General features: G+C 39.8%; 1 protein-coding gene across 2 annotated transcripts in view; it reads right to left on the bottom strand.

Annotated features, from left to right (window-relative positions):
• Positions 1–27,275, bottom strand: part of ZSWIM5 (zinc finger SWIM-type containing 5) — a 251,036-nt gene that overhangs the window by 46,212 nt on the left and 177,549 nt on the right. For both annotated transcript variants that reach the window (XM_082613340.1, XM_082613341.1), the window contains 3 exons: positions 25,094–25,450; positions 7,970–8,118; positions 6,565–6,715 (listed from right to left, as the gene is read on the bottom strand). In XM_082613340.1, the coding sequence (XP_082469466.1) occupies positions 6,565–6,715; positions 7,970–8,118; positions 25,094–25,450 (657 nt within the window). The remainder of the gene's footprint in view (positions 1–6,564; positions 6,716–7,969; positions 8,119–25,093; positions 25,451–27,275) is intronic.

Here is a 27,275-nt window from a genome sequence, read left to right on the forward strand (position 1 = left end):
GTTTATTTGAGATGTTCTTGTTTCTTTTTTTATTTTTTTGCAGTATGCAGGCCTCTCACGGTTGTGGCCTCTCCCGTTGTGGAGTACTGGCTCCGGACACGCAGGCTCAGTGGCCATGGCTCACGGGCACAGCCGCTCCGCGGCATGTGGGATCTTCCTGGACCGGGGCATGAACCCGTGTCCCCTGCTTCGGCAGGCGGACTCTTAACCGCTGCACCATGAGGGAAGCCCCTTGTTTCTTAAGGTAGGATTGTATTGCTATAAACTTCCCTCTTAGAACTGCTTTTGCTGCATCCCATAGGTTTTGGGTCTTCGTGTTTTGTCATTTGTTTCTAGGTATTTTTTGATTTCCTCTTTGATTTCTTCAGTTATCTCTTGGTTATTAAGTAGTGTATTGTTTACCCTCCATGTGTTTGTATTTTTTACAGATTTTTTCCTGTAATTGGTATCTAGTCTCATAGCATTGTGGTTGGAAAAGGTACTTGATATGATTTCAATATTCTTAAATTTATCAAGGCTTGATTTGTGACCCAAGATATGATCTATCCCGAAGAATGTTCTATGAGCACTTGAGAAGAAAGTGTATTCTGTTGTTTTTGGATGGAATATCCTATAAATATCAATTAAGTCCATGTTGTTTGATGTATCATTTAAAGCTTTTGTTACCTTATGTGTTTTCATTTTGGATGATCTGTCCATTGGTGAAAGTGGGGTGTTAAAGTCCCCTACTATGATTGTGTTACTGTTGATTTCCCCATTTATGGCTGTTAGCTTTTGCCTTATGTATTGAGGTGCTCCTATGTTGGGTGCATAAATATTTACAATTGTTATATCTTCTTCTTGGATCGATCCCTTGATCATTATGTAGTGTCCTTCTTTGTCTCTTTCCATAGTCTTTATTTTCAAGTCTATTTTGTCTGACATGAGAATTGCTACTCCAGCTTTCTTTTGATTTCCATTTGCATGGAATATCTTTTTCCATCCCCTCACTTTCAGTCTGCATGTGTCCCTAAGTCTGAAGTGGGTCTCTTGTAGACAACATATATACGGGTCTTGTTTTTGTATCCATTCAGCCAGTCTATGTCTTTTGGTGGGAGCATTTAATCCATTTGTATTTAAGGTAATCGATATGTATATTCCTATTACTATTTTCTTAATTGTTTTGGGTTTGTTATTGTAGGTCTTTTCCTTCTCTTGTGTGTCCTGCCTAGAGAAGTTCCATTAGCATTTGTTGTAAAGCTGGTTTGGTGGTGGTGAATTGTCTTAGGTTTGCTTGTCTGTAAAGGTTTTAATTTCTCTGTCAAAGCTGAATGATATTCTTACTGGGTAGAGTAACCTTGGTTGTAGGTTTTTCCCTTTTCTCACTTTAAATATGTCTTGCCACTCCCTTCCAGCTTGCAGAGTTTCTGCTGAAAGATCAGCTGTTAACTTTATGGGGATTCCTTTGTATGTTATTTTTCCCTTGCTGCTTTTAATATTTTTTCTTTGTATTTAATTTTTGATTGTTTGATTAATATGTGTCTTGGAGTGTTTCTCCTTGGATTTATCCTGTATCCTCTCTGTGCTTCCTGGACCTGATTAACTATGTCCTTTCCCATATTAGGGAAGCTTTCAACTATAATCTCTTCAAATATTTTCTCAGTCCCTTTCTTTTTCTCTTCTTCTCCTGGGACCCCTATAATTCGAATGTTGGTGCTTTTAATGTTGTCCCAGAGGTCTCCGAGACTGTCTTCTTTTCATTCTTTTTTCTTTATTCTGCTCTGCAGTAGTTATTTCCACTATTTTATCTTCCAGGTCACTTATCCGTTCTTCTGCCTCATTTATCCTGCTATTGATTCCTTCTAGAGAATTTTTATTTTCATTTATTGCATTGTTCATCATTGTTTGTTCGCTCTTTATCTCTTCTAGGTCCTTGTTAAACGTTTCTTGTATTTTCTCCATTCTATTTCCAAGATTTTTGATCATGTTTACTATCATTACTTTGAATTCCTTTTCAGGTAGACCATGTATTTCCTCTTCATTTGTTTGGTCTGGTGGGTTTTTACCTTGGTCCTTCATCTGCTGTGCATTTCTCTGTCTTCTCATTTTGCTTAACTTACTGTGTTTGGGGTCTCCTTTTTGCAGGCTGCAGGTTCGTAGTTCCCGTTGTTTTTGGTGTCTGCCCCCAGTGGCTAAGGTTGTGTAAGTGGGTTGTGTAGGCCTCCTGGTGGAGGGGACTAGTGCTTGTGTTCTGGCGGATGAGGCTGGATCTTGTCTTTCTGGTGGGCAGGACCACGTCCCATGGTGTGTTTGGGGTGTCTGTGACCTTATTATGATTTTAGGCAGCCTCTCTGCTAATTTTAGGTAGCCTCTCTGTGGGGTTGTGTTCCTGTGTTGCTAGTTGTTTTGCATAGGGTGTCCAGCACTGTAGCTTGCTGGTTGTTGAGTGGAGCTAGGTATTAGTGTTGAGATGGAGATCTCTGGGAGAGCTTTCTCCGTTTGATATTACGTGGAGCCAGGGCGTCTCTGGTGGACCAATGTCCTGACCTCGGCTCTCCCACCTCAGAGGCGCAGGCCTGACACCCGGCCCAAGAACCAAGACCCTGTCAGCCACACGGCCTTACTACATGTGATATACTCTGATTTTTTCTATTCTTCCAACCTCACGATTGATAACGCTTGGGGGAAAGAATGATATTCTGTTCAAAAGTCAGGTCAAAAGCTTATCCACGCATTGATTTCTCAGTCCAGGATCTTGATAAATAACCTCCAAGCCTTTAAAATCCTTGATAGGTCTGTCTCACTGAATGGTCTTGATCTCATTACTTTCTTTTTTGAGCTAATGGTTGAAAATGGGGATAGCTTGTAAAACTGGTAAAATATTGACTTTGATGCTTCCTTATCAATATATACACTCTACATGAAGATTCTTGGGGAAACAGAAGGCTGCTGGGTACTGGTACAGACGGGTAACAGTGCCTCAGGAAGTGACGGAATGACTGCAGGCACCAAGAGTGAGATCACAAAACAAGTTTGTGCTGCCTCCTGATGACACCTGATTCACAGGTGCTCAATAAATGGCCGTTACTTTCACTAGTCTGTAAATTCACTGGGTGCTCCTTGGTTTCTTTCTTGAACAGCCACAATGGGAGTCTGCAAGCTCTGCAGTCTGCACGCTCTGCAGTCTTCACACAACCAGAGAAGCGGGGTGACTGCACCCCCTGTGCCACATCCACTTGGCAATCTACATCTTTTAGACCCCCCAGCCCCGCCCAGAGACCTTCCACAAGGCTCTAACCCAGGCCTTAGCTGGGCCCTGAGAGACAAGGCTGTGAGGGTGCCCACCTGGAGTAGAAACCCAGATTGGGCACCGCGCTTCCTGGGACCCAGGCAGCCGTTGTCCTCGGGTTGGAGGAACTGCGCGCAGCTTGGTTCACTTTGTTATACAGCGGAAACTAACAAAACATTGTAAAGCAATTATACTCCAATAAAGATGTTAAAAAAAAAAGAAGAAAGTGTTGTTTTGAATGGAAGAAGAGAAATGGGGCAGTAATTAGAGGGGGACGGGACCATCAAAGGCACTTTTTTTTTTCAGACGGAAACTATCAGAGCATTATTTGTATGCTGATGGAACTGATCCCGTATTGAGGGAGAAATTAATGACGCCAGAGAAAGGAGTAACTGAGGAGCAAAATTCTTGAGAAAAGGAAATGGCATAGGAACCAGAGCAAGTATGTAAGGAGTGGCCTTTTATGGCAGCAGAGATACTTTATAGATTTTAAAAGAAGATTTCTAAAAGCATATGTGGGGGCTTCCCTGGTGGCGCAGTGGTTGAGAGTCTGCCTGCTGATGCAGGGGACACGGGTTTGTGCCCTGGTCTGGGAAGGTCCCACATGCCGTGGAGCGGCTGGGCCCGTGAGCCATGGCCACTGAGCCTGCGTGTCCGGAGCCTGTGCTCCGCAACAGGAGAGGCCACAACAGTGAGAGGCCCACGTACCGAAAAAAAAAAAAAAAAAAGCTTATGTGTACAGACATGGAGAGATGAGAAAACTTCATGTCTGATTGCTTCTGTTATCTCTGGTTCAGGAACTGAAGGTAGTGAGCCCACTCCTCTAAATTCCTACAATCCCTGTCGAGGCCCTCCCCAGAGGAGCAGGCCTTGTTACCAGTAAGGAACCCGCAGAGTAGTCAAGGGAAGCATGAATGCACTTGCTCTAGTGTCTGACCCAATAAGGCTTCTCTTAGTGCAGTGTTTTTCAAAATGTGGTCTCTGGAACCGTGGCATCAGCATCCTCAGGGAATTGGTTAGAAATGCAAATTATCAGGTCCTACTCCAACCTATGTAATCAGAAACACTGTGGACAGGGCCCAGCAATCTGTTTAAACAAGTACTCCAGGTGATTTTGAGAAGTTTGGGAACCACTGTCTTTGCAGAATGCTGAGAGTTTCTTGGAAGGTTGATATAGCAATTTCATAGATATGAAAATATCACAATCAAGAGCTTTTCATAATGAACCTAAGTATATGACAAAAGCATTAAAAGCACTGGGATCTAGCTCTGCTTACTTCCTCTTACCTACCTTTGCCCCAAAGGTCAAGCCCAAATCCACAAAACAATCCCATGACTGTCACAGAAATTATTCCCAAGAGATTCAGGCCTCAGATGAAACTGACTCTCTGAAGGCTAATTTCAAATTCTTAAGAAACATGCACTTTGGGGGAAAATAGTACATAACAAGGTGAAATTGAGGGAGATGTTGCAGAAGGATGTTTGATTTGGATTCAGACAGATTGGGGTTCCGGTGTTAGAGCCGCCACTTACTAGTGTGTGACCTTGAACAAGTAACTTTTTGGAGCTCATTTGTCTCCCCTAAGCTGATATGTTACCCTAGAAGGAAGTCCATGCCTACAATTCCTTCTGAGGAAAGAGTGTAAGAAGCTGTTCCCAACTTGCCATGCACTGTGACCCTGGTCACAACTGGTTGGACCGGTAACTTTAGACTAATAGTTCAACATTCCTGTACTTCAGAAAGTGTGATTGTGTCAGAGAGACAGTTTTCTATAATTCTTTATTTTATTCTGTATCCAGAAGTAACCAGAGCTGTCTCTGTTTCTTTGCAACAAACACACAATTACCTCATAGGTTTGTTATGAGAATTACATGAAACAGTGTGTCTACAATCTTTAACACAGTGTCTGGCACATAATGCTCAATAATGTAGCTCTTCATTATTAATGAGAACTCCAAAGCCATTAGTGCCCCAGGTGATATCAAGAAGCCTTAGCACCCAAATCAAAACCCCACACTCAGTAGCCCCAAAGTAACCAAGTATAGTCCCAGAGTCATTAAGCCTCATTCCCCATGGCTTTTAGCCCTAAGACTATAATGTATATGCTTCGGGGGAATTCACTAAAATCCTAAACTGTAGTTTTTTTCTTGTGCTATTTTGTATGAGTGGAAAGTTTGTTGTTGCTTTCTGGGCTGGAGGGAGTATGGAGAAGATATAATAGAACTTTTAGAATATGTCATATGGAAGTTTTCCAGTATAACCCCAGAGTGGGGCCATGACTGGATAGTGAGTTCAGAGTATGGAGGATTCTGCAAACAGGGGGAGGAGCTGAGTATTAGCCCTGAAAAACTGGCCTTGGAACAGGGGAATGATAAAGAGAAATAATGACTAAAGAAGATGGCCTTGATGAGAAGAATCTAGAACAGAGAAGCCATTCAGGAGGCCACAGGTCTAATTTAATCTAAAAGTCCCAAGGCCCTCAACCAGATCAGTGGTGATGGGAAGTAAAAAGTGTGAATGGACACTAAATTGCATTCTGAAGGTCAAGGAATCAAATTAATTTGATGACTGGATGTAGGGAATGAATAAAAAATGAGTGCTTGACAACAAGTTTGGTAGAGTAAGAAATGGTGGTGCCAATGCCAGGTTCAGGGGAATCTCTTTTCATAGAAGCCCTGATTTCATTTTTGGGTTTCTCAAGTTTGAGGTGATCAGGAGATTTTTTTCAGTAGAAATGGTCATAGGGCAGCTGCTAATATGAGACTGGAACTCAGATAAGTGGAAAGAAGAGGAGGATGAGATCACCATAAAGGAAACTCTGAAGCCATGCTATTGAAAAAAAAAAAGAGTTCTCAAAGGAGTATAGAGAAAGAATAGAAGTCCAAGGCCCAAGTCTTGGAAATTGCCTTATGTCTAAGAGGTTTGTCTGGGGGTGATAAAGAAAAGCAGACCCAGGGAAAGCAAGAAAAGTGAGTTTGGTAAGTATCTGGAGAGTCAGGCTAATGCCATGGAACAGAAGCCAAGGCAAAAGGCTTTCTCTCACCAAAGGCTTCTATGTGGTAACATCTGGAACAGAATGCAGAGCAGAATGCAAAGCACAATGCTGTGGAAGAAACACAAGTAAGTTCAGAATTACTCTGGGTAGCCTCTGTAGAGCCTAAATCTTCTGCCAATTGGGCTAAAGTTCACTTAGCAAGATCCATGTAATGACTGATGGCAAGTGTTCACTAACACTATTGCCACGGGGCAAGCTGATAGGATAGACACAGCACTTCTCTGAGATATGCAGACTTACCTAGCTCATCCCAGAGCTGCCTGCACTTATCTGTCATGGTTGTTCCTTGCTGCCTCCAGAGTGTGAGTCGTGGGTCAGCCATAAACTGCTCAGTTATTAGCGTCAGCATTCTGGCTCCATTGGAATCTCTCATCCGCAGCATCTCTCGAACCTGACACATAAGGAGGGGCAAGAGTTGGTGACTGCACATCATAACAAAGTAGGAGGAGAAAGAAGGGGAGGAGGGGGAGGAGAAGATGAAGTAACTAAGCACAGCATATCCAAAGAGCCAAAAAGAAGGCCTCTTGTTCTGTATGTAAGTTCTTTGCATGTATCAAGAAAGTCTGCTGTGGGCAATGAGATACCACTTCACACTCACAAGGATGGCTAGAATCAAAAAGCCATATAATAAGTGTTGGCAAGGATATAGAGAAATCAGAACCCTCATACATTGTTTGGCGGGAATGTAGAATGATGTAGCCACTTTGGAAGTCAGTCTAGAAATTCCTCAAATGATTAAACACAGAGCTACCATATGGCCTATCAATTCCACTCCTAGAGAGAAATGAAAATATATATGTCCACACAGAAACATTGTACAAGAATGTTTATAGCAGCATTATTTAAAATAGCTAAAAAATGTAAACAATCCAAATGCCCATCAACAGACAAATGGGTAAACAAAAAGTGTGGTATCCATATAATGGAGTATTACTTAGCCATAAAAAGGAATGAAGTACTGACACATGCTACAGCATGGAGGTATGTTTTTAAATACTTTAAAATACTATTCCAGGAGAAAGAAGCCAGTCCAGAATAGGGAAATCTATAGAGACAGAAAGTAGATTACTGGTTGCTTAGGGCTGGGGGAGTGGGGCATGGGGAATAGGGGAGTGATAGGTAAAGAGTATGGGGTTTCTTTTTAAGATAATGAAAATGTTCTAAAGTTGACTGTGGTGATATCTGTACATATCTGTGAATATATTAAAAACCATTGAATTGTACACTTTTTTAAATGGGTGAATTTTATGCTATGTGATTTATATTTCACTAAAGCTGTTGTGAAAAAAAAAAAAAAAGAGAGAGAGAAAGCCTTCTGTGAGAGTCCCCAGTTCCAAAATACTAAGACTCTTTAAAGCCTCATCGGGCAGCCTTGGGTTCAAAGCAGAGGGAAGGTAGCTTCATTACTAATCCCCCCAGGGATGCTAACTCAGAGAGCTGAGCAGAAGGAAGAGGACTGCCAGGGTGAGGCAGCAGGGGTCCCTGGATGCAACCGGCTCAAGTCTGCTCTGCTCAGCTCCCCTCCCCACAGTTAGTTTTCAAGCATTTAGTACAGGTAGGTCAAGTGAGTTAGCTACAATGCATGAAGCCAGAAGTGTGGTAAGCCCAGTTTACTTAAGAAAAAAAAAAAACTTTCATATCTTACCTTGGCAAACATTGAATTGAGTTGCTTTCCAGAGCCATAGTAACCTCCCTGGGAGAGAAAGAGCTTCACTTGTTCTTTCACCTGTTCCTCGTCCAAATGCCAACAGTTCTCATCATCAATGCTGGCCCCAGCTGTGGGATCAGGGGCACCTGTGAGGAATGGGAATGATGAAATGAATCCCTTGAGTTCCTACCCTACACATTCAGCAGGAGGGGCCCTCTGTGAATATATTCAGAAACAGATGGGTATTCTGCCTTAATCTGGGCTTTGTCAATTGTGTGGGCCTAAATAAATGTAAGAGAGCTAATGCTAGTTTCCTGTTCACTAAATTCTCAGTTGTATCCTCTTCCAAAGTCTACAAATACCATCCTGGGGGAAAAAGCCCAGAAGGAAATACAGAAACATGAAAATAGTGATGTATTTTTTTTTCCCTAAGAGAATGATATTTTTTCTTCTTTTTTGTTTTTCTATGAAGTTCAAATAAGCCTTAAAGCACACATATTATTTTAAAATTAAAAAATACTTTCTTAGAAAATAAAACATTCTCTTTTTAAAGTTCACTATAAAATTGTAGCTTCTCAAGTGGTGTCAACACTTCTACATTTCTAGAAACTTACCCCTGGGGACTTCCCTGGTGGCTCAGTGGTTAAGAATCCGCCTGCCAATGCAGGGGACACGGGTTCGAGCCCTGGTCCAGGAAGATCCCACATGCCACAGCACATGGGCCTCTCACTACTGTGGCCTTCTCCCGTTGTGGAGCACAGGCTCCGGACGTGCAGGCTCAGCGGCCATGGCTCATGGGCCCAGCCGCTCCGCGGCATGTGGGATCCTCCCAGACCTGGGCACGAAACCGTGTCCTCTGCATCGGCAGGTGGACTCTCAACCACTGCGCCACCAGGGAAGCCCGGTTGTTTCTTTTTTTGATATTGAGCTGCATGAGCTGCGTCTAAATTTTGGAGATTAATCTTTGTTAGTTGCTTCATTTGCAAATATTTTCTCCCATTCTGAGGGTTGTCTTTTTATCTTGTTTATGGTTTCCTTTGCTGTGCAAAAGCTTTTAAATTTCATTAGGTCCCATTTGTTTATTTTTGGTTTTATTTCCATTTCTCTAGGAGGTGGGTCAAAAAGGATCTTGCTGTAATTTATGTCCAGAATGTTCTGCCTATGTTTTCTTCTAAGAGTTTGATAGTGTCTGGCCTTACATTTAGGTCTTTAACCACTTTGAGTTTATTTTTGTGTATGGTGTTTGGGAGTGTTCTAATTTCATTCTTTTACATGTAGCTGTCCAGTTTTCCCAGCACCACTTACTGAAGAGGCTGTCTTTTCTCCACTGTATATTCTTGCCTCCTTTATCAAAAAAAAGGTGACCATTTGTGCGTGGGTTTATCTCTGGGCTTTCTATCCTGTTCCATTGATCTATATTTCTGTTTTTGTGCCAGTACCATACTGTCTTGATTAATGTAGCTTTGTAGTGTAGTCTGAAGTCCAGGAACCTGAATCCACCAGCTCCATTTTTCTTTCTCAAGATTGCTTGTGGGGGGAGCTTCAAAAGAGTAAGACGTGGAGATCACCTTCCTCCCCACAAATACATCAGAAATACATCTACATGTGTGTGCAACAAGTCCTACAGAACACCTACTGAACGCTGGCAGAAGACTTCAGAACTCCCAAAGGGCAAGAAACTCCGCATGTACCTGGGTAGGGCAAAAGAAAAAAGGAAAAACAGAGACAAAAGAATAGGGATGGGACCTGCACCAGTGGGAGGGAGTTGTAAAGGAGGAAAGGTTTCCAGACACTTGGAAGCCCCTTCGTGGGTGGAGAATTCGGGTGGCAGAGAGGGGAAGCTTCGGAGCCATGGAGGAGAGCGCAGCAACAGGGGTGTGGAGGGCAAAGTGGAGAGATTCCCGCACACAGGATAGGTGCTGACCAGCACTCACCAGCCTGAGAGGCTTGTCTGCTCACCCGCTGGGGTGGACGGGCACTGGGAGCTGAGGCTCAGGCTTCAGAGGTCGGATCCCAGGGAGAGGACTGGGATTGGCTGGGTGAACACAGTCTGAAGGGGGCTAGTGCGCCACAGCTAGGTGGGAGGAAGTCCAGGAAAAAGTCTGGAGCTGCGGAAGAGGCTAGACACTTTTTCTTGCCTCTTTGTTTCCTGTTGCACGAGGAGAGGGGATTAAGAGTGCTGCTTAAAGGAGCTCCAGAGATGGGCGCGAACCATGGCTATCAGCACGGACCCCAGAGACGGGCATGAGACGCTAAGGCTGCTGCTGCAGGCACCAAGAAGCCTGTGTGCAAGCACAGGTCACTATCCACACCTCCCCTCCTGGGAGCCTGTGCAGCCCACCACTGCCAGGGGGTCCCATGATCCAGGGACAACTTCCCTGGGAGAACACATGGCGCGGCTCAGGCTGTTGCAATATCATGATGGCCTCCGCTACCGCAGGCTGGCCCCAAATCCGTACCCCTCCCTCCCCCAAGCCTGAGTGAGCCAGAGCCCCCGAATCAGCTGCTCCTTTAACCCCATCCTGTCTGAGCGAAGAACAGACGCCTTCAGGCGGCCTACACGCAGAGGCGGGTCCAAATCCAAAGCTGAACCCCAGGAGCTGTGCGAACAAAGAAGAGAAAGGGAAATTTCTCCCAGCAGCCTCAGGAGCAGCGGATGAAATCTCCACAATCAACTTGATGTACTGTGCATCTGTGGAATACCTGAATAGACAATGTCCCAAATTGAAGAGGTGGACACTGGGAGCAACGATTTATATATACATTTTTCCCCTTTTCTCTTTTTGTGAGTGTGTATGGGTATGCTTCTGTGTGTGATTTTGTCTGTATAGCTTTGCTTTTACCATTTGTCCTAGGGTTCTGTCTGTCCGTTGTGTTTCTTTTTTTTTTTTTAGTATAGTTTATAGTGCTTGTTATCATTGGTGGATTTGTTTTTTGGTTTGGTGGCTCTCTTCATTCTTTCTTTTTCTTATTACTTAAAAAATTGTTTTTAATAATTATTTTTTATTTTAATGACTTTATTTAATTTTATTTTACCTTATTTTACTTTATTTTATTTTATCTTCTTCTTTCTTTCTTCTTTTTTCTCCCTTTTATTCTGAGCTGTGTGGATGACAGGCTCTTGGTGCTCAACCAGGTGTCAGGGCTGTGTCTCTAAGGTGGGAGAGCCAAGTTCAGGACACTGGTTCACAAGAGACCTCCCAGCTCCACGTAATATCAAACGGTGAAAACCTCCCAGAGATCTCCATCTCAACACCAACACCCAGCTCCACTCAACGACCAGCAAGCTACACTGCTGGACACCCTAAGCCAAACAACTAGCAAGACAGGAAAACAATCCCATCCATTAGCACAGAGGCTGCCTAAAATCATAATAAGCTCACAGACACCCCAAAACACACCACAGGACGTGGACCTGCCCACCAGAAAGACAAGATCCAGCCTCATCCACCAGAACACAGGCACTAGTCCCCTCCACCAGGAAGCCTACACAACCCACTGCACCAACCTTAGCCACTGGGGACAGACACCAAAAACAATGGGAACTACGAACCTGAAGCCTGCAAAAAGGAGACCCCAAACACAGTAAGTTAAGCAAAATGAGAAGACAGAAGAACACACATCAGATGAAGGAGCAAGGTACAATCCCACCAGACCTAACAAATGAAGAGGAAATAGGCAGTCTACCTGAAAAAGAATTCAGAATAATGATAGTAAAGATGACCCAAAATCTTGGAAATAGAATACAGAAAATACAAGAAACGTTTATCAAGGACCTAGAAGAACTAAAGGGCAAACAAACAGTGATGAACAACACAATAAATGAAATTAAAAATTGTCTCAAAGGGATCAATAGCAGAACAACTGAGGCAGAAGAACGGATAAGTGACCTGGAAGATATAATAGTGGAAATAACTACTGCAGAGCAGAATAAAGAAAAAAGAATGAAAAGAATTGAGGACAGTCTCGGAGACCTCTGGGACAATATTAAACATACAAACATTCGAATTATAGGGGTCACAGAAGAAGAAGAGAAAAAGAAAGGGACTGAGAAAATATTTGAAGAGATTATAGTTGAAAACTTCCCCAATATGGGAAAGGAAATAGTTATTCAAGTCCAGGAAGCACACAGAGTCCCATACAGAATAAATCCAAGGAGAAACATGCCACGACACATATTAATCAAACAATCAAAAATTAAATACAAAGAAAAAATATTAAAAGCAGCAAGGGAAAAACAACACACAAGGGAATCCCCATAAGGTTAATAGCTGATATTTCAGCAGAAACTCTGCAAGCCAGAAGGGAGTGGCAAGACATATTAAAGTGATGAAGGAGAAAAACCTACAATCAAGATTTCTCTAGCCAGCAAGGATCTCATTCAGATTTGATGGAGAAATTAAAACCTTTACAGACAAGCAAAAGCTAAAAGGATTCAGCCAAACCAAACCAGCTTTACAACAAATGCTAAAGGAACTTTTCTAGGCAGGAAACATAAGAGAAGGAAAAGATCTACAATAACAAACCCAAAACAATTAAGAAAATGGTAATAGGAACATACATATCGATAATTACCTTAAATGTAAATGGATTAAATGCTCCAACCAAAAGACACAGACTGGCTGAATGGATACAAAAAACAAGACCCATATATCTGCTGTCTACAAGAGACCCACTTCAGACCTAGGGACACATACAGACTGAAAGTGAGGGGATGGAAAAAGATATTCCATGCAAATGGAAATCAAAAGAAAGCTGGAGTAACAATTCTCATATCAGACAAAATAGACTTTAAAACAAAAACTATTACAAGAGACAAAGAAGGACATTACATAATGATCAAGGGATCAATCCAAGAAGAAGATATAACAGTTGTAAATATTTATGCACCCAACATAGGAGCACCTCAATACATAAGGCAAATACTAACAGCCATAAAAGGGGAAATTGACAGTAACACAATCATAGTAGGGGACTTTAACACTCCACTTTCACCAATGGACAGATCATCCAAAATGAAAATACATAAGGTAACACAAGCTTTAAATGATACATTAAACAAGATGGACTTAATTAATATTTATAGGAAATTCCATCCAAAAAAAACAGAACACACTTTCTTATCAAGTGCTGATGAAACATTCTCCAGGATAGATCATATCTTGGGTCACAAATCAAGCCTTGGTAAATTTAAGAAAATTGAAATCATATCAAGTATCTTTTCTGACCACAACGTTATGAGACTAGATATCAATTACAGGAAAAAATCTGTAAAAAATTACTAACACATGGAGGCTAAACAATACACTACTTAATAACCAAGAGATCACTGAAGAAATCGAAGAGGAAATCAAAAAATACCTAGAAACAAATGACAATGAAAACACGAAGACCCAAAACCTATGGGATGCAGCAAAAGCAGTTCTAAGAGGGAAGTTTATAGCAATGAAATCCTACCTTAAGAAACAAGAAACATCTCAAATAAACAACCTAACCTTACTCCTAAAGCAATTAGAGAAAGAAGAACAAAAAACCCCCAAAATTAGCAGAAGGAAAGAAATTATAAAGATCAGATCCCAAATAAATAAAAAAGAAATGAAGGAAACGATAGCAAAGATCAATAAAACTAAAAGCTGGTTCTTTGAGAAGATAAACAAAATTGGTAAACCACTAGCCAGACTCATCAAGAAAAAAAGGGAGAAGACTCAAATCAATAGAATTAGAAATGAAAAAGGAGAAGTAACAACTGACACTGCAGAAATACAAAGGATCATGAGAGATTACTACAAGCAACAATATCCCAATAAAATGGACAACCTGGAAGAAATGGACAAATTCTTAGAAAAGCACACCCTTCCAAGACTGAACCAGTAAGAAACAGAAAATATGAACAGACCAATCACAAGCACTGAAATTGAAATTGTGGTTAAAAATCTTCCAACAAACAAAAGCCCAGGACCAGATGGCTTCACAGGCGAATTCTATAAGACATTTAGAGAAGAGCTAACACCTATCCTTCTCAAACTCTTCCAAAATAGAGCAGAGGGAGGAACACTCCCAAACTCATTCTACAAGGCCACCATCACCCTGATACCAATACCAGACAAAGATGTCACAAAGAAAGAAAACTACAGGCCAATATCACTGATGAACATAGATGCAAAGATCCTCAACAAAATACTAGCAAACAGAATCCAGCAGCACATTAAAAGGATCATACACCATGATCAAGTGGGGTTTATCCCAGGAATGCAAAGATTCTTCAATATACGCAGATCAATCATTGGGATAAACCATATTAACAAATTGAAGGAGAAAAACCATATGATCATCTCAATAGATGCAGAGAAAGCTTTCGACAAAATTCAACACCCATTTATGATAAAAACCCTGCAGAGGGAACTTTCCTCAACATAATAAAGGCCATATATGACAAACCCACAGCCAACGTCGTCCTCAATGGTGAAAAATTGAAACCATTTCCACTAAGATCAGGAACAAGACAAAGTTGCCCACTCTCACCACTATTATTCAACATAGTTTTGGAAGTTTTAGCCACAGCAATCAGAGAAGAAAAAGAAATAAAAGAAATCCAAATGGGAAAAGAAGAAGTAAAGCTGTCACTGTATGCAGATGACATGATACTATACACAGAGAATCCTAGAGATGCTACCAGAAAACTCCTAGAGCTAATCAATGAATTTGGTAAAGTAGCAGGATAGAAAATTAATGCACAGAAATCTCTTGCATTCCTGTCCACTAATGATGAAAAATCTGAAAGTGAACTTAAGAAAACACTCCCATTTACCACTGCAACAAAAAGAATAAAATATCTAGGAATAAACCTACCTAAGGAGACAAAAGACCTGTATGAAGAAAATTATAAGACACTGATGAAAGAAATTAACGATGATACAAATAGATGGAGAGATACACCGTGTTCTTGGACTGGAAGAGCCAACATTGTGAAAATAACTCTACTACCCAAAGCCATCTACAGATTCAATGCAATCCCTATCAAACTACCACTGGCATTTTTCACAGAACTAGAACCAAAAATTTCACAATTTATATGGAAACACAAAAGACCCCGAATAGCCAAAACAATCTTGAGAAAGAAAAACGGAGCTGGAGGAATCAGGCTCCCTGACTTCAGACTATACTACAAAGCCACAGTAATCAAGACAGTATGGTACTGGCACAAAAACAGAAATATAGATTAATGGAACAGCATAGAAAGCCCAGAGATAAACCCACGCACATATAGTCACCTTATCTTTGATAACGAGGTAAGAATATACAGTGGAGAAAAGACAGCCTCTTCAGTAAGTGGTGCTGGGAAAACTGGACAGCTACAATAAAAGAATGAAATTAGAACACTCCCTAACCCCATACACAAAAATAAACTCAAAATGGATTAAAGACCTAAATGTAAGGCTGGACACAATCAAATTCTTAGAGGAAAACATAGGCAGAACACTCTCTGACATAAATCACAGCAAGATCCTTTTTGACCCACCTCCTAGAGAAATGGAAATAAAACCAAAAATAAAATAATGGGACCTAATGAAACTTAAAAGCTTTTGCACAGCAAAGGAAAACATAAACAAGACAAAAAGATAACCCTCAGAATGGGAGAAAATATTTGCAAATGAATCAATGGGCAAAGGATTAATCCCTAAAATATACAAACAGCTCATGAAGCTCAGTATTAAAAAAAGAAAAAACCCAGTCCAAAAATGGGCAGAAGACCTAAATAGACATTTCTCTAAAGAAGATATACAGATTGCCAACAAACACATGAAAGAATGCTCAACATCATTAATCATTAGAGAAATGCAAATCAAAACTACAATGAGATATCATCTCACACCTGTCAGAATGGCCATTATCAAAAAATCTACACAACATTAAATGCTGGAGAGGGTGTGGAGAAAAGGGAACCCTCTTGCACTGTTGGTAGGAATGTAAATTGATACAGCCACTATGGAGAACAGTATGGAGGCTCCTTAAAAATCTAGAAATAGAATTACCATATGACCCAGCAATCCCACTACCGGGCATATACCCTGAGAAAACCATAATTCAAAAAGAGTCATGTACCACAATGTTCACTGCAGCTCTATTTACAATAGCCAGGACATGGAAGCAACCTAAGTGTCCATCGACAGATGAATGGATAAAGAAGATGTGGCACCTATATACAATGGAATATTACTCAGCCATAAAAAGAAACGAAATTGAGTTATTTGTAGTGAGGTGGTTGGACCTAGAGTCTGTCATACAGAGTGAAGTAAGTCAGAAAGAGAAAAACAAATACCGTATGCTAACACATATATATGGAATCTAAAAAAAAAAAAAAGGTCATGAAGAACCTCGAGGCAAGACGGGAATAAAGATGCAGACCTACTAGAGAATGGACTTGAGGATATGGAGAGGGGGAAGGGTAAGCTGTGACAATGTGAGAGAGTGGCACACTACCAAGCATAAAATAGCTAGCTAGTGGGAAGCAGCCGCATAGCACAGGGAGATCAGCTTGGTGCTTTGTGACCACCTAGAGGGGTGGGATAGGGAGGGTGGGAGGGAGGGAGACGCAAGAGGGAAGAGATACGGGGACATAGGTATATGTATAACTGATTCACTTTGTTATAAAGCAGAAACTAACATACCACTGTTAAGCAATTATACTCCAATAAAGATGTTAAAGATATATATTTGTTTAAAAAAAAAGATCGCTTTGGGTATTCGGAAGACCTGTTGCATTTTCTTTTACGTTGGAATTCTGCACTTCTCATATATTCCCAACTAAATTGAAGTTTTTAAAGACTAGTGTACAGATTCATTTTTATACCTCGCAGTGCCTGGATCATTACAGCACTGAGTTAATATTTATAGAATGAAGAAACGTTTGTTCTATTGACCACCTTGATTTAAGCTCCAGGTGGGCAAATAATATATCCTATACTTCTTCTGTAAACTGAAAGTGGCAAAGAAAAACAAATACACTCCTTATCCTTAAATATTTGTTAATAACAGCCATTTATTGAATGCTTCCTCCACGCCAGAGTCTAAGCACTTTTTATACACATCCCCACTAGAATGTATGCTCCTTGAGGGCATAAATTGTTTTATTTCCTGGTATATCTGCAACATGTGAACAGTGCCTGTCACATAGTAGATGCTCAATGAATATCTGTTGAGTATATTCCAATGAACTCTCCTAACAACTCTATGAGGTGGTATTATTATCCTAATTTTAAAGCGAAAACAACTAAAGCTTATACACGTAAGTAATATAACAGATGGAAAGTATATGAGTTAGAATCTATATGTTGGTCTCTCTTCAAAGTCTTGTTCTTCACTACAAAGCTATACTTTGGCCTCTAGTCTCATATTGCTGTGATCTACCACCTGGTTTCAGGCCCTGAATGTAAGCTGGATGGTGTGTCTGAAAATAGCCAAATCCTTTCTTGGTTTATTCTACCACACAGAATATAGGGTAAGTCAGAATAATGCATTTTCCGCACAGTGAGAATAACAAGAGTTCTCACCAGTACAGTGATTCTCAAATGTTAATCACTTGGGGTTTATTGTTAAAAACGCAGATTACAGAGTCTCACTTCTGATTCTAGTTTTCACGAGCTCTAAGAGATGGAACTGAGATAAAATAAGATAAAATAGGTATAAACCAAGGACTGGGCCTCTGAGTACCTTGCTGATGAGGAAAGAATAGCAATGATGCTCCGAAAGCAAGGGGCAGAGATGGTTTGAATACCAATTCTTACCCTTGGGTGGTTCAACTAGAAAAAGAAAAATCAGGAGCAGGACCCAGTCTCCCAGGGGAGCTGGCCTTAGTCAACAGATTGGAGGTGTGGAGTGACACCCCCTCTAAGTATTTGAAGGGGTATGGAGCAAACTGGTGAATCTTTGGGGCCCAGCTGGTGGTAGTAGCAGCAGCTGTGGAAGAAATCAGGCACAGTTTATTAATACCTAGTGTGCACACGATGGAAAACTTCTGGAATAGCGCAATTACTGCTGGAATACCAGGAGGGGATTTTGAAAACGAGAGCTCAAAATTATAATAACAGCAAGCAGTGATTAGGCCCCTACTATGTGCCAGGCACGGCATTAGGTACCTTACATTAGGCTAGGATAAGGCAAAGCCTAGAGAGTTATTAACAGTAAAATTTCACCAAAAACTTCAAAAGAGTTTATCTGATAGCAAAGAAAGGAAGGTAAACTGTGTAAATGTTTTCTGGTCTATAAGGAACCCAGGAGACAAGAAACTGAGCTGCCAAAATGGGTGCTTGCAGAAAAAAAAAGGGAGTAAGTCAGTATTTGAGACATCCAGGTAACAGTCTATATGGAGTTGGTGTGGCTGTTGAAGAAATCAAAGTCATGGGAGTTCCCTGGCGGTCCAGTGGTAAAGACTCGGGCTTTCACTGCTGAGGGCCTCTGTTGGATCCCTGGTCTGGGAACTAAGATCCTGCAGGCCTTGAGGCATGGCCGGAAAAAACCCAAAAGGCCCGAGAAGGATTTTCTAAGACATTTCCGTTTATTCAGTATTTATTGAGAGCCTCCTATGTGCCAGGGGCCTATGCCAAACACCGGATAGACAGTGTTAAATAAGCAGATATAGTCCCTGTCCTTGTGGAGCTGATAGACTAGTTGGGGAAAGGGATGTCAAGCAAATAATCACCCAGGTACATATCTGTGTGTAAAGAAAGGTCAAATAAGTTTTCCCCGAGAAAGTGACATTTAAGTGAATAACTGAGGAATGAATAAGAGTTAGCCTGGTAGAGAGTGGAGGAAATACTGTGTGTATTTTTTGCTCAAAAAAGCATGAAGCCAGAAATCATTGTGGTAATTAAGTACATCTATAACAAGGGGGAGAGGATAGGAAGAGTATTCCAAGGAGAGGGAGTATCATGTGAAAATGAAGGCAAAAGCCAGATCAGGCATGGTTTTGTAGGCCGTATGAAATTTGGATTTTACCCTAAGTGCAACAGGAGGCCATTGAAGGATTTTAAACAAGAAGTGATATGACAAAACCTGTAGTTATAGAAAAGTTACTTTGGATGGCTGTGTGGAGAATGGAATAGAAGGGAGCAACAGTGGATATGGAAAGATCAGTTAGAAGGCTGTAGTAGCAATTTAGGTGGGAGATTATAGTGGTTTTATTTAGGGTGATGACAGTATCAACAGAGAGAAGTGGAAAATGATGAAAGATACTTGAGAGGTAAAACTAACAGGTCTTGCACTGGAATGCATGTGGATTATGAGAAAAAAAGTGTTCTATCATGATCCAGTGGCTAGATGGTGGTGCTATTTATTGTGCAAATTTGAGGAAGAAGATAAATTCATGTTTGGATATATTGATTTGGGGATGTCTTTGATATAGAATAGTCAGTTGGATATAGGAGAAGTAAATCTGTGAGTCATAATACATAGATGACATTAAGGTAAAGGAGGTAGCTGAGATTGCCTGCAGAGATCGTATAGAATAAGAGGAGAAAATTTAAGATTAATTTTTAAGAAATAGCAACATTAAAGGTCAGATAGCAGAGAAGGGTACAGCATTTAGAAATGAACGAATAAGAGCAAAGATAATTTTAACTAGATAAACCAGGCCTGGAGTTCACAACCAGCTTCTCCAGCTCTCTCACTAACTCCCAGGCAAAATCTTAAAAAAAAAAATGATCCTTTGGTTAAAAACAAAAGATTAAAAAAAATATCCCTATATGTGTTCACTGGTTAGAACATTTTAGTCTTTTTATAAAAAGAGATGAGTATGAAACTAATTACCCTCAGTAGTGGTAAAGTGGACTTGGTCAGTATAAATGATACTTTGACATTTTCGTATGAAAATTTCCACAGGATTATAAGACAAACGGTAACAAGTGAAGATAAAATAAAAGGATGTTTTTATAAATAATTATTAAACAAACTATCATGTGGGTTGAGGCTCCAAGTTAGCATTAAGACTGTAACGTTGAGACCTGTCCTGAGGGAACTGTTAAGTCTGTGGAATCAATTTTTCTTTCATTCTTAAACATCCTTTTTTAAATTATAAAAACAATACATGCTTATCATAGAAAATATACTAAAGAATAAAGAAAATAAAAATCCACTCATAGTGCCTCCAGCCATAAGTTCCCTTGTTAATATCATGGTGTATTTTCTTCCCATCTTTTTGTTCTGTACATACACATATGTGTATACAAATATGCATGCATACACACACACAGCTTTTTAAATTAAATTTAAAATTTTTAATTGAAATATGAATTATGAAAAGTGCACAAATCTTAACTGTAAAGCTTGATGAATTATCACATAGTGATTATAATAACCATCACTGAAATCAAGAAAATAGAATACTACCAGCAGCCTAGAAGCCCCTTTGCAAACACCATCTCCCATCCTCTTCTCCCATATTAACCACTAACCTGACTTCTAACACTAGGGACTTGTTTTTGAACTTTACATAAATGGAATCATATAACATTTATTCTTTTGTGTCTGGCTTATTTCACTCAACATCATGTTCGTAAGATTCACTCATATTATTATGTTTAGCAAAACAACTTATTTTCATTGATATATAGTATTCCGTTACATGAATATATTAATTTATTAAGCCATTCTACTACTGATGGACATTTGGATTGTTTCTATTTCAGGCTCTCACAAATTATGCTATTCATTTCCATTGGGTAGACATCTAGGAGAAGAATTTCTGGGTCGTAGGGTACACATAGATTCAACTTGAGTTATATGATACCCAACAGTTTCCCAAAGTGACTGTAACAATTTACACTCCTACCTGCAATATATTATTTCCAGTTGCTCAATATCCTCACCAATACTTAATACTGATAGTTTAAAAAATTTAGCCATTCTGGTGGCTATGTAGTGGAATCTCACTGTGGTTTTAATTTGCATTTCCCTAATTACTAATTAGTTAAAGTGCCTTTTAATATGTTTATTAGCCACTTGGATATCCTTTTTGCCAAGTGCCTTTTTGTGTCTCTGTCCATTTTACTATTTGTAGGGGTTCTTAAGGTATTTAGGATACAAGCCCTTTGTCAGCTGTATGTATTGTAAATATCTTCTCCCACTATTTGTGTGCCTTTTTAGTCTCTTAATGGTGCCTTTTGATAAACGGAAGTTTAAAAATTTTAATGTAGTTCAATTTATCAATCTTCTCCTACTTAAATTTTTTTTACCTCAAGAACATGACAATATTTTTTCATATTATCTGCTATATGCTTTATTGTTTTACTTTTCACATTTATGTCTGCAATTCATTGGCAATTAATTTTTCTGTATCGCATGAGGTAGGAATCAAGTTTTTTTTTCCCCAGAATGAATTTCCAATTGATCCAGCCTTATTTATTCAAAAGATTCTTCTTTTCCCATTGCTGGGCATTTAGTGGAATCCTTTCACTTTGGAAACTCACACGTTTTTGTTCTAGAAAACATTCTTTAATGATTTTATTGATGAATTCCTTACTTCCGTTTTCTATTTCTGGAATCCCTATTTTTCAAACATCGGAATTCCAGGACTCATTCTCTTAATTTTTAACAGCCTTTTTTCATCTCTTCATCTTCTTTTTTTTAAAAATCTCTTTGTCTTTCTGCTCTACTCTATAGGAACTTTCCTTACCTTTATTTTCCATCACTTAGTTTTATAACTTTTTTGCCATTATATTTGTAATATTCATTAGTTCTCTCTGTTCTGTGAATTTCTTTTTATAGTATCCAGTTTTTATTTCATGGTTACAATATCTTCTTCTATTCCTATGATGATATTAATAATAATTTTTCAAGGTTTTCTTCTCTCTGCATAGTCTCTATTTCTCCCAAATTGCTGTTCTATGTTTGTTAGTTTTGGTCTGTATCTTCCACAATATTCAACATTGTTGACCACTTACTTGTTAAAACTCAATTTTATACTTAAAACTCAATTTTATAGTCACTTGCTAGCTTCTCCTCATTTCTCATTCTACTTTGCTAATTCCTACACTGGCCCCTGTTTCAACACCTGTATATGCATGAATACAACAAATAATAAGGATTTGTTGTATTCATTCAACAAATCCTTATTATTTTCCAGGTACCATGCTTGGTGATGGAGACTCAGAAATTTCTAAGACATGGTTCCTGACCTAACTCCTCAAGTTATCATAATTTTCTCTTGGTATCCAAACTCTGTATGGATAAACAGCAACTGAAGCCCTGGCCTGGATGCTATATGCCAGAGAATCTCGGGGTATGGAGTTACCAGAGAAAATCACAAACAGAGCATGGAGCAGTGCTAGATGAAGAGGTGGAAAGATAGTCCAAATTGAATCACCAATCCAAAGGGGACAAGGCAAAGTCTAGCTAAAACCACTTACAGGGACTAATAAAAGTTTTCAGGGACATGAGGAGCAGAGCAATACCTGGATCCATTCCTGGGATTAAAAGCAGGTAGCTAGGGCTTCCCTGGTGGCGCAGTGGTTAAGAATCCGCCTGCCAATGCAGGGAACATGAGTTCGAGCCCTGGTCTGGGAAGATCCCACATGCCATGGAGCAACTAAGCCCGTGCGCCACAACTACTGAGACTGCACTCTAGAGCCCATGAGCCACAACTACTGAGCCCGTGTGCCACACCTACTGAAGCCCACTCGCCTAGAGCCCTGCTCTACAACAAGAGAAGCCACCGCAATGAGAAGCCCACTCACCACAACAAAGAGTAGCCCCCACTCACCGCAACTAGAGAAAGCCCACATGCAGTAACGAAGACCCAACGCAGCCAAAATTAAATAAATTAAAAAAAAAAAGCAGGTAGCTAGCAGTTTTAGAAATTTTATTCCTGTTTTTTAAAGTCTGTTTTGGTGAAGAGTAGGGCTTGAGAGAGAGGAGACGGAAGATGTTCTAGGTGTTTATAGATTTAGCAGGGAACAGAAACAGGACTTCAAAGATCATCTCTATGCTAATAACTCCAAAATTCTGACTTTTGTCCTCAGTTCCAGACCAATACCCAATTTTGTTTCAGAAATCTTCACCTAAGTGTTCTACAAGCACCTCAAACTTAAACTGAATTAGTCTTCCTCCTAAATTTATCCCTCCCCTTACGTTCCCTAAGTGAATGCCAACAGTAAACTGAATTCCTCTTCCTCCTAAATTTATTCCTCCCCTTACGTTCCCTAAGTGAATGGCAACATTATTGTCAAATCCAGCCATCGTAGCTGGACATTCTGGAACTGAGTTTTTTCTCATCTTCCTCTTCTTCACTCCCCACCCATCCTACACACCTGGATGTTGAATCCAGTCCATGTTGCCTCTAAGATATCTCCACTCCTCACCCTCACCATTTTCAGTATCATTGCCTATATCAGCACTGGTTATTAGAAATATATTAAGAAAGACCTTGTGGAATACTAGGGAACCTGGGGTACAAAGCTAATATTAGTCTGGAATAAACACAGGTACAGAAGTAGTAGTTCCTGGGGAAGGTTGAGAATAACATCTCAAGTTCACTGTGGCAACTTAGACTAATTTCAGACATATAATAAGATGCTGAGATGGGAGGTATAACGAGGAATAAAGATTGCTTCAGCACAGTGGTAAAGGGGAAAGAGGGTTGCTTTGGTGACAGTGGTGATGAACAAGGCAGGTGCAATACAGGTACTCAACCAAGATGGTTAGTTAAAGAAAAATGCAAGAGAGCTTGGATATAGGCAAAAATTCTGAGAAAGAGCTAGTGGGAATGATGCATGAAAGTAGGCCATAACCCAGCTGTGGTGTTACAGACCTGGAGCTGAACTCAGGTCCCTAAGAACTCTAGACTTAAGGAGGCCAGAGAAATAGAACAGTCTCCCTATGTGGGATAAGAAGATATATATATATATATATATATATATATATATATATATATATATATATATATATATAAAGTTACTCTTTAACAGTGTCTCTCAAATAGAGCTCAGTTACCATGTAAACACTACAACTTTGAGGATAAAACAACAGAAGATTATTTCGGCTAGTTAGCAAGAGTTCCTGGAAGCCTGTCTGACTGTCCTTATTTCTGAGGAGTGGTGAGGCTATGTGTAGGACTTGATTAGCTCTACTGGGCAACTGGGAAAAGCAGGCCCTTTGGCACATACTATAGTATTATACAGGACATTCATCTGGCCTCACTGCCTTGTTCACACTAATACCAAAGTTTCTTCTAAAAATAGAGAGGTAGTATAGAGAAGCATTAAAAACCTGAGTTCTGAAATCAGGTGAGACTAGGTTATAAATAATTTCCTTATTTATAAAATGGAAATGGTTATAATACCTACCTCACAGGGTAGTTTTGAAAACTAAGTGAATTAACATATATAAACATGTATAAAGTCTCTTGCATGATGCCTGGCACATAGTAGGACCTAACCAACAAAATGAAAGATTGGCTCATATAGCTCCTCTTCTCAAAATTCGTCAACGGTTTCCTGTGATTAAATATCTACAACCTGGCTTCATAATAAAGGCAAGCATTTATTTCAGACTTAGCTGTCTTTTCTACTAGATTATAAGCTATTTGAAGGCGGGAACCATGTCTGTTTTATGCTCTCAACAATCAGTGCTACCACTTGCACAGTGTAGGTACTCAACATATACTTGCTGAATGAGTAAGTGAACATAATATCTTTCTCCATCCATAAACCCTCCCATTATATAGCTCATAAACACAATGCTAGCAGATGCTCTTTGGAATAACCCTGATGCTATGCAGGTTCCTGAAATGTTAAGGAATTCTCATATCCATTTCAGTTCACTGAATGGCACTAATTGTTTTATGTTTTCTCTCACTCCTGAATATCCCAGGCTCCTGGGGCAGGGATTGTATGGACAAATGAAGTCCATAAACTAGATCAATATGTAACTCTAACATTCTCTGTCCTTTTTTGCCAAACCTTTATGAGGTGGACAATTGGATTGCTTTAAGAAACAGAGTTAATAAATAGTTTGGATAGAATGAACTGATTAAGGTTGAGTGATTACAATGGCAAATGTCTCCCAATCTCTAATCATGCAATAAAGCAACAAAATATATTTTTAGCAACAAAAATGTTGTACAATTACCGTTTACTTGGTTGATTTCGGAGTTGGAGGATAGAATCTCATCTGCCAGCTTCTGTGCAGTAGGAAGAACTTCAGTGTGGTGTGCCGTGATTAAATACTGAATAAACTTTTGTAGCTGGTCCCTATTCATCTGGAAAAGGGTTTCTGAGATAGGAAGACGCAGTTTGACTTGGTCTGGTTTACGGATCCTGTAGAGTGAGAGCGCTACCACATGGGCACAGTAGAATATGTCTTTGTTCCCACAGCCACAAGCCACTGAAGTGATTTTGCATCGATCAAAACTGATGGCAACTTTATAAGTCACTGCTGGTTCAGAAGTAGTGGCCGGCTCAGTTACTGTGCCACTGAGATGGAAGCCTAAGGAAACAAAAAAGACATGTTTAGAGATTCTGTAGTAAGAAACCTGAAGGTTTTCATTTTGCATTTAAATTCATAAATTCAGAAACTATGTGCTGAGTATCTTCTACGTACACAGTAGGCTCTGTCAAAGGTCAATGAAACCCAGGTATTGCTTCTTTTTAAAAAAATATCTATCTATCTATCTAACTATCTGTTTTGGCTGCGCCGGGTCTTAGTTGAGGTATGTGGGCTCTTAGTTGCGGCTTGCACGCTTCTTAGTGGCGGCTTGCAGGCTTCTTAGTTGCAGCACGTGGACTCTTAGTGGCAGCAGGCACGTGGGGTCTAGTTCCCCGACCGGGGATCGGACCCGGGCCCCCTGCATTGGAAGTACGGAGTCTTACCCACTGGACCACCAGGTAAGTCCCCCCAGGTATTGCTCTTAAGAAACACACAATCCAGAAAAAGAGTCTTTACCCTGGAGTCCATGAACCTCCAGAACTAATAAGAAAACTTTTGTTTGTACATATGTACATTCTTCTGGGGGGACATTTCATACCTTTTATCATAGTCTCAAAAAGATTATTCAAGAACCTTGAATAAGTTAAGAACCTCGGTAGTAGATTTTGAGCTCTTTGTGGCCAAAGACAAGTCTACAAATAACGTCAGTACAATCTAGGGTAAGGTGAGCGTTATAAATGAGAGAAACCAAAAGAATGCCAGGAGGAAGGACAAGGAAGATAAGGGCAACATTTCTTCCTCAAAACAAACACTTCCAAAATGGTAACCACGTGGAATACCTAAAAGGCAAGAAGCCTCATAAGACGTAGAAAGCAGAGAGCTTGGTGCAGTGATACTATGCAGTGTTAACCTCCACTCACTAGCACACAGCACCAATAATTTTGAAATGTAGAGAGAATACATTTTTAAGTTACAACTAAATTGAAAAAAGTTAAATTCAATAGAAAATTCATTCTATACTAACTGCTTATCCTTTAAATATGATTCTTCTTTGACAAAATATGTATTCAAACAATCATTCAGTCATTCAACAAAAGTTTAATAAGACTTTAAGTAACAAAACTTTTTTTTAAGTATCCCTGTTAGCCTAGGGATGCTAACACGAAAAGGAGAGGAATATCAAATATTCGTGAAGCACCTATTATGTAGCAGAACTGTGTTGGTGCATTTAATAATTTGTCATAATAACCTTATGAAGTTGGTATTATTTTCCTTAGTTTAAAGGTATGTAAACTGAGGCTCAGAGGTGAAGGAATTTGCCCAAGGGCCCTCAGCTGGAAAGTGATAGACCTAGGATTTGGAACCAGGTCTGACTGACTCCAAAGTTTATTTTCTTTTATTTATACTACACTACTTCTGAAAATGCCATGACAAAGTCCTTATCCTCAAAAACCACAGACAAATAAATGATTACAATATAATATACCAAATGGTATAGTAGAGACAGGAACAAAGGTGAAGCTAATTTCATAGATTTTCTTGTTTTACTGCACTCCACACGGTGAATAGGAAAGCAATTTAAAATAACGTTATATTTGTTGGAGAAATATTTGCCAAATAATAAAAGGTGCATGTGTTAGTTTCAGAGCTACCATCGTGACCTGGCGGAATTAAAAAATAAGGAGAAAAAACATTCCAAAATTCAAGTTTCAGATAATTATGGCTAATTAAAGTAAGAATAAGTCCTAAATTTATAAGCATACCCATAAAATCTAGCAAAATTAAGATTACTAAAGGCACATTTAGGACCAATCCAAAGAAAGGTGCACATTACTGAAAAAGTTAATATTAATTTCCAGAGTAAGGAAAATATCAAAATTAATTT

The sequence above is a fragment of the Mesoplodon mirus genome, assembly GCF_964341445.2.
Source record: "Mesoplodon mirus genome assembly, chromosome: 3".
Classification (NCBI taxonomy): Eukaryota; Metazoa; Chordata; class Mammalia; order Artiodactyla; family Ziphiidae; genus Mesoplodon; species Mesoplodon mirus.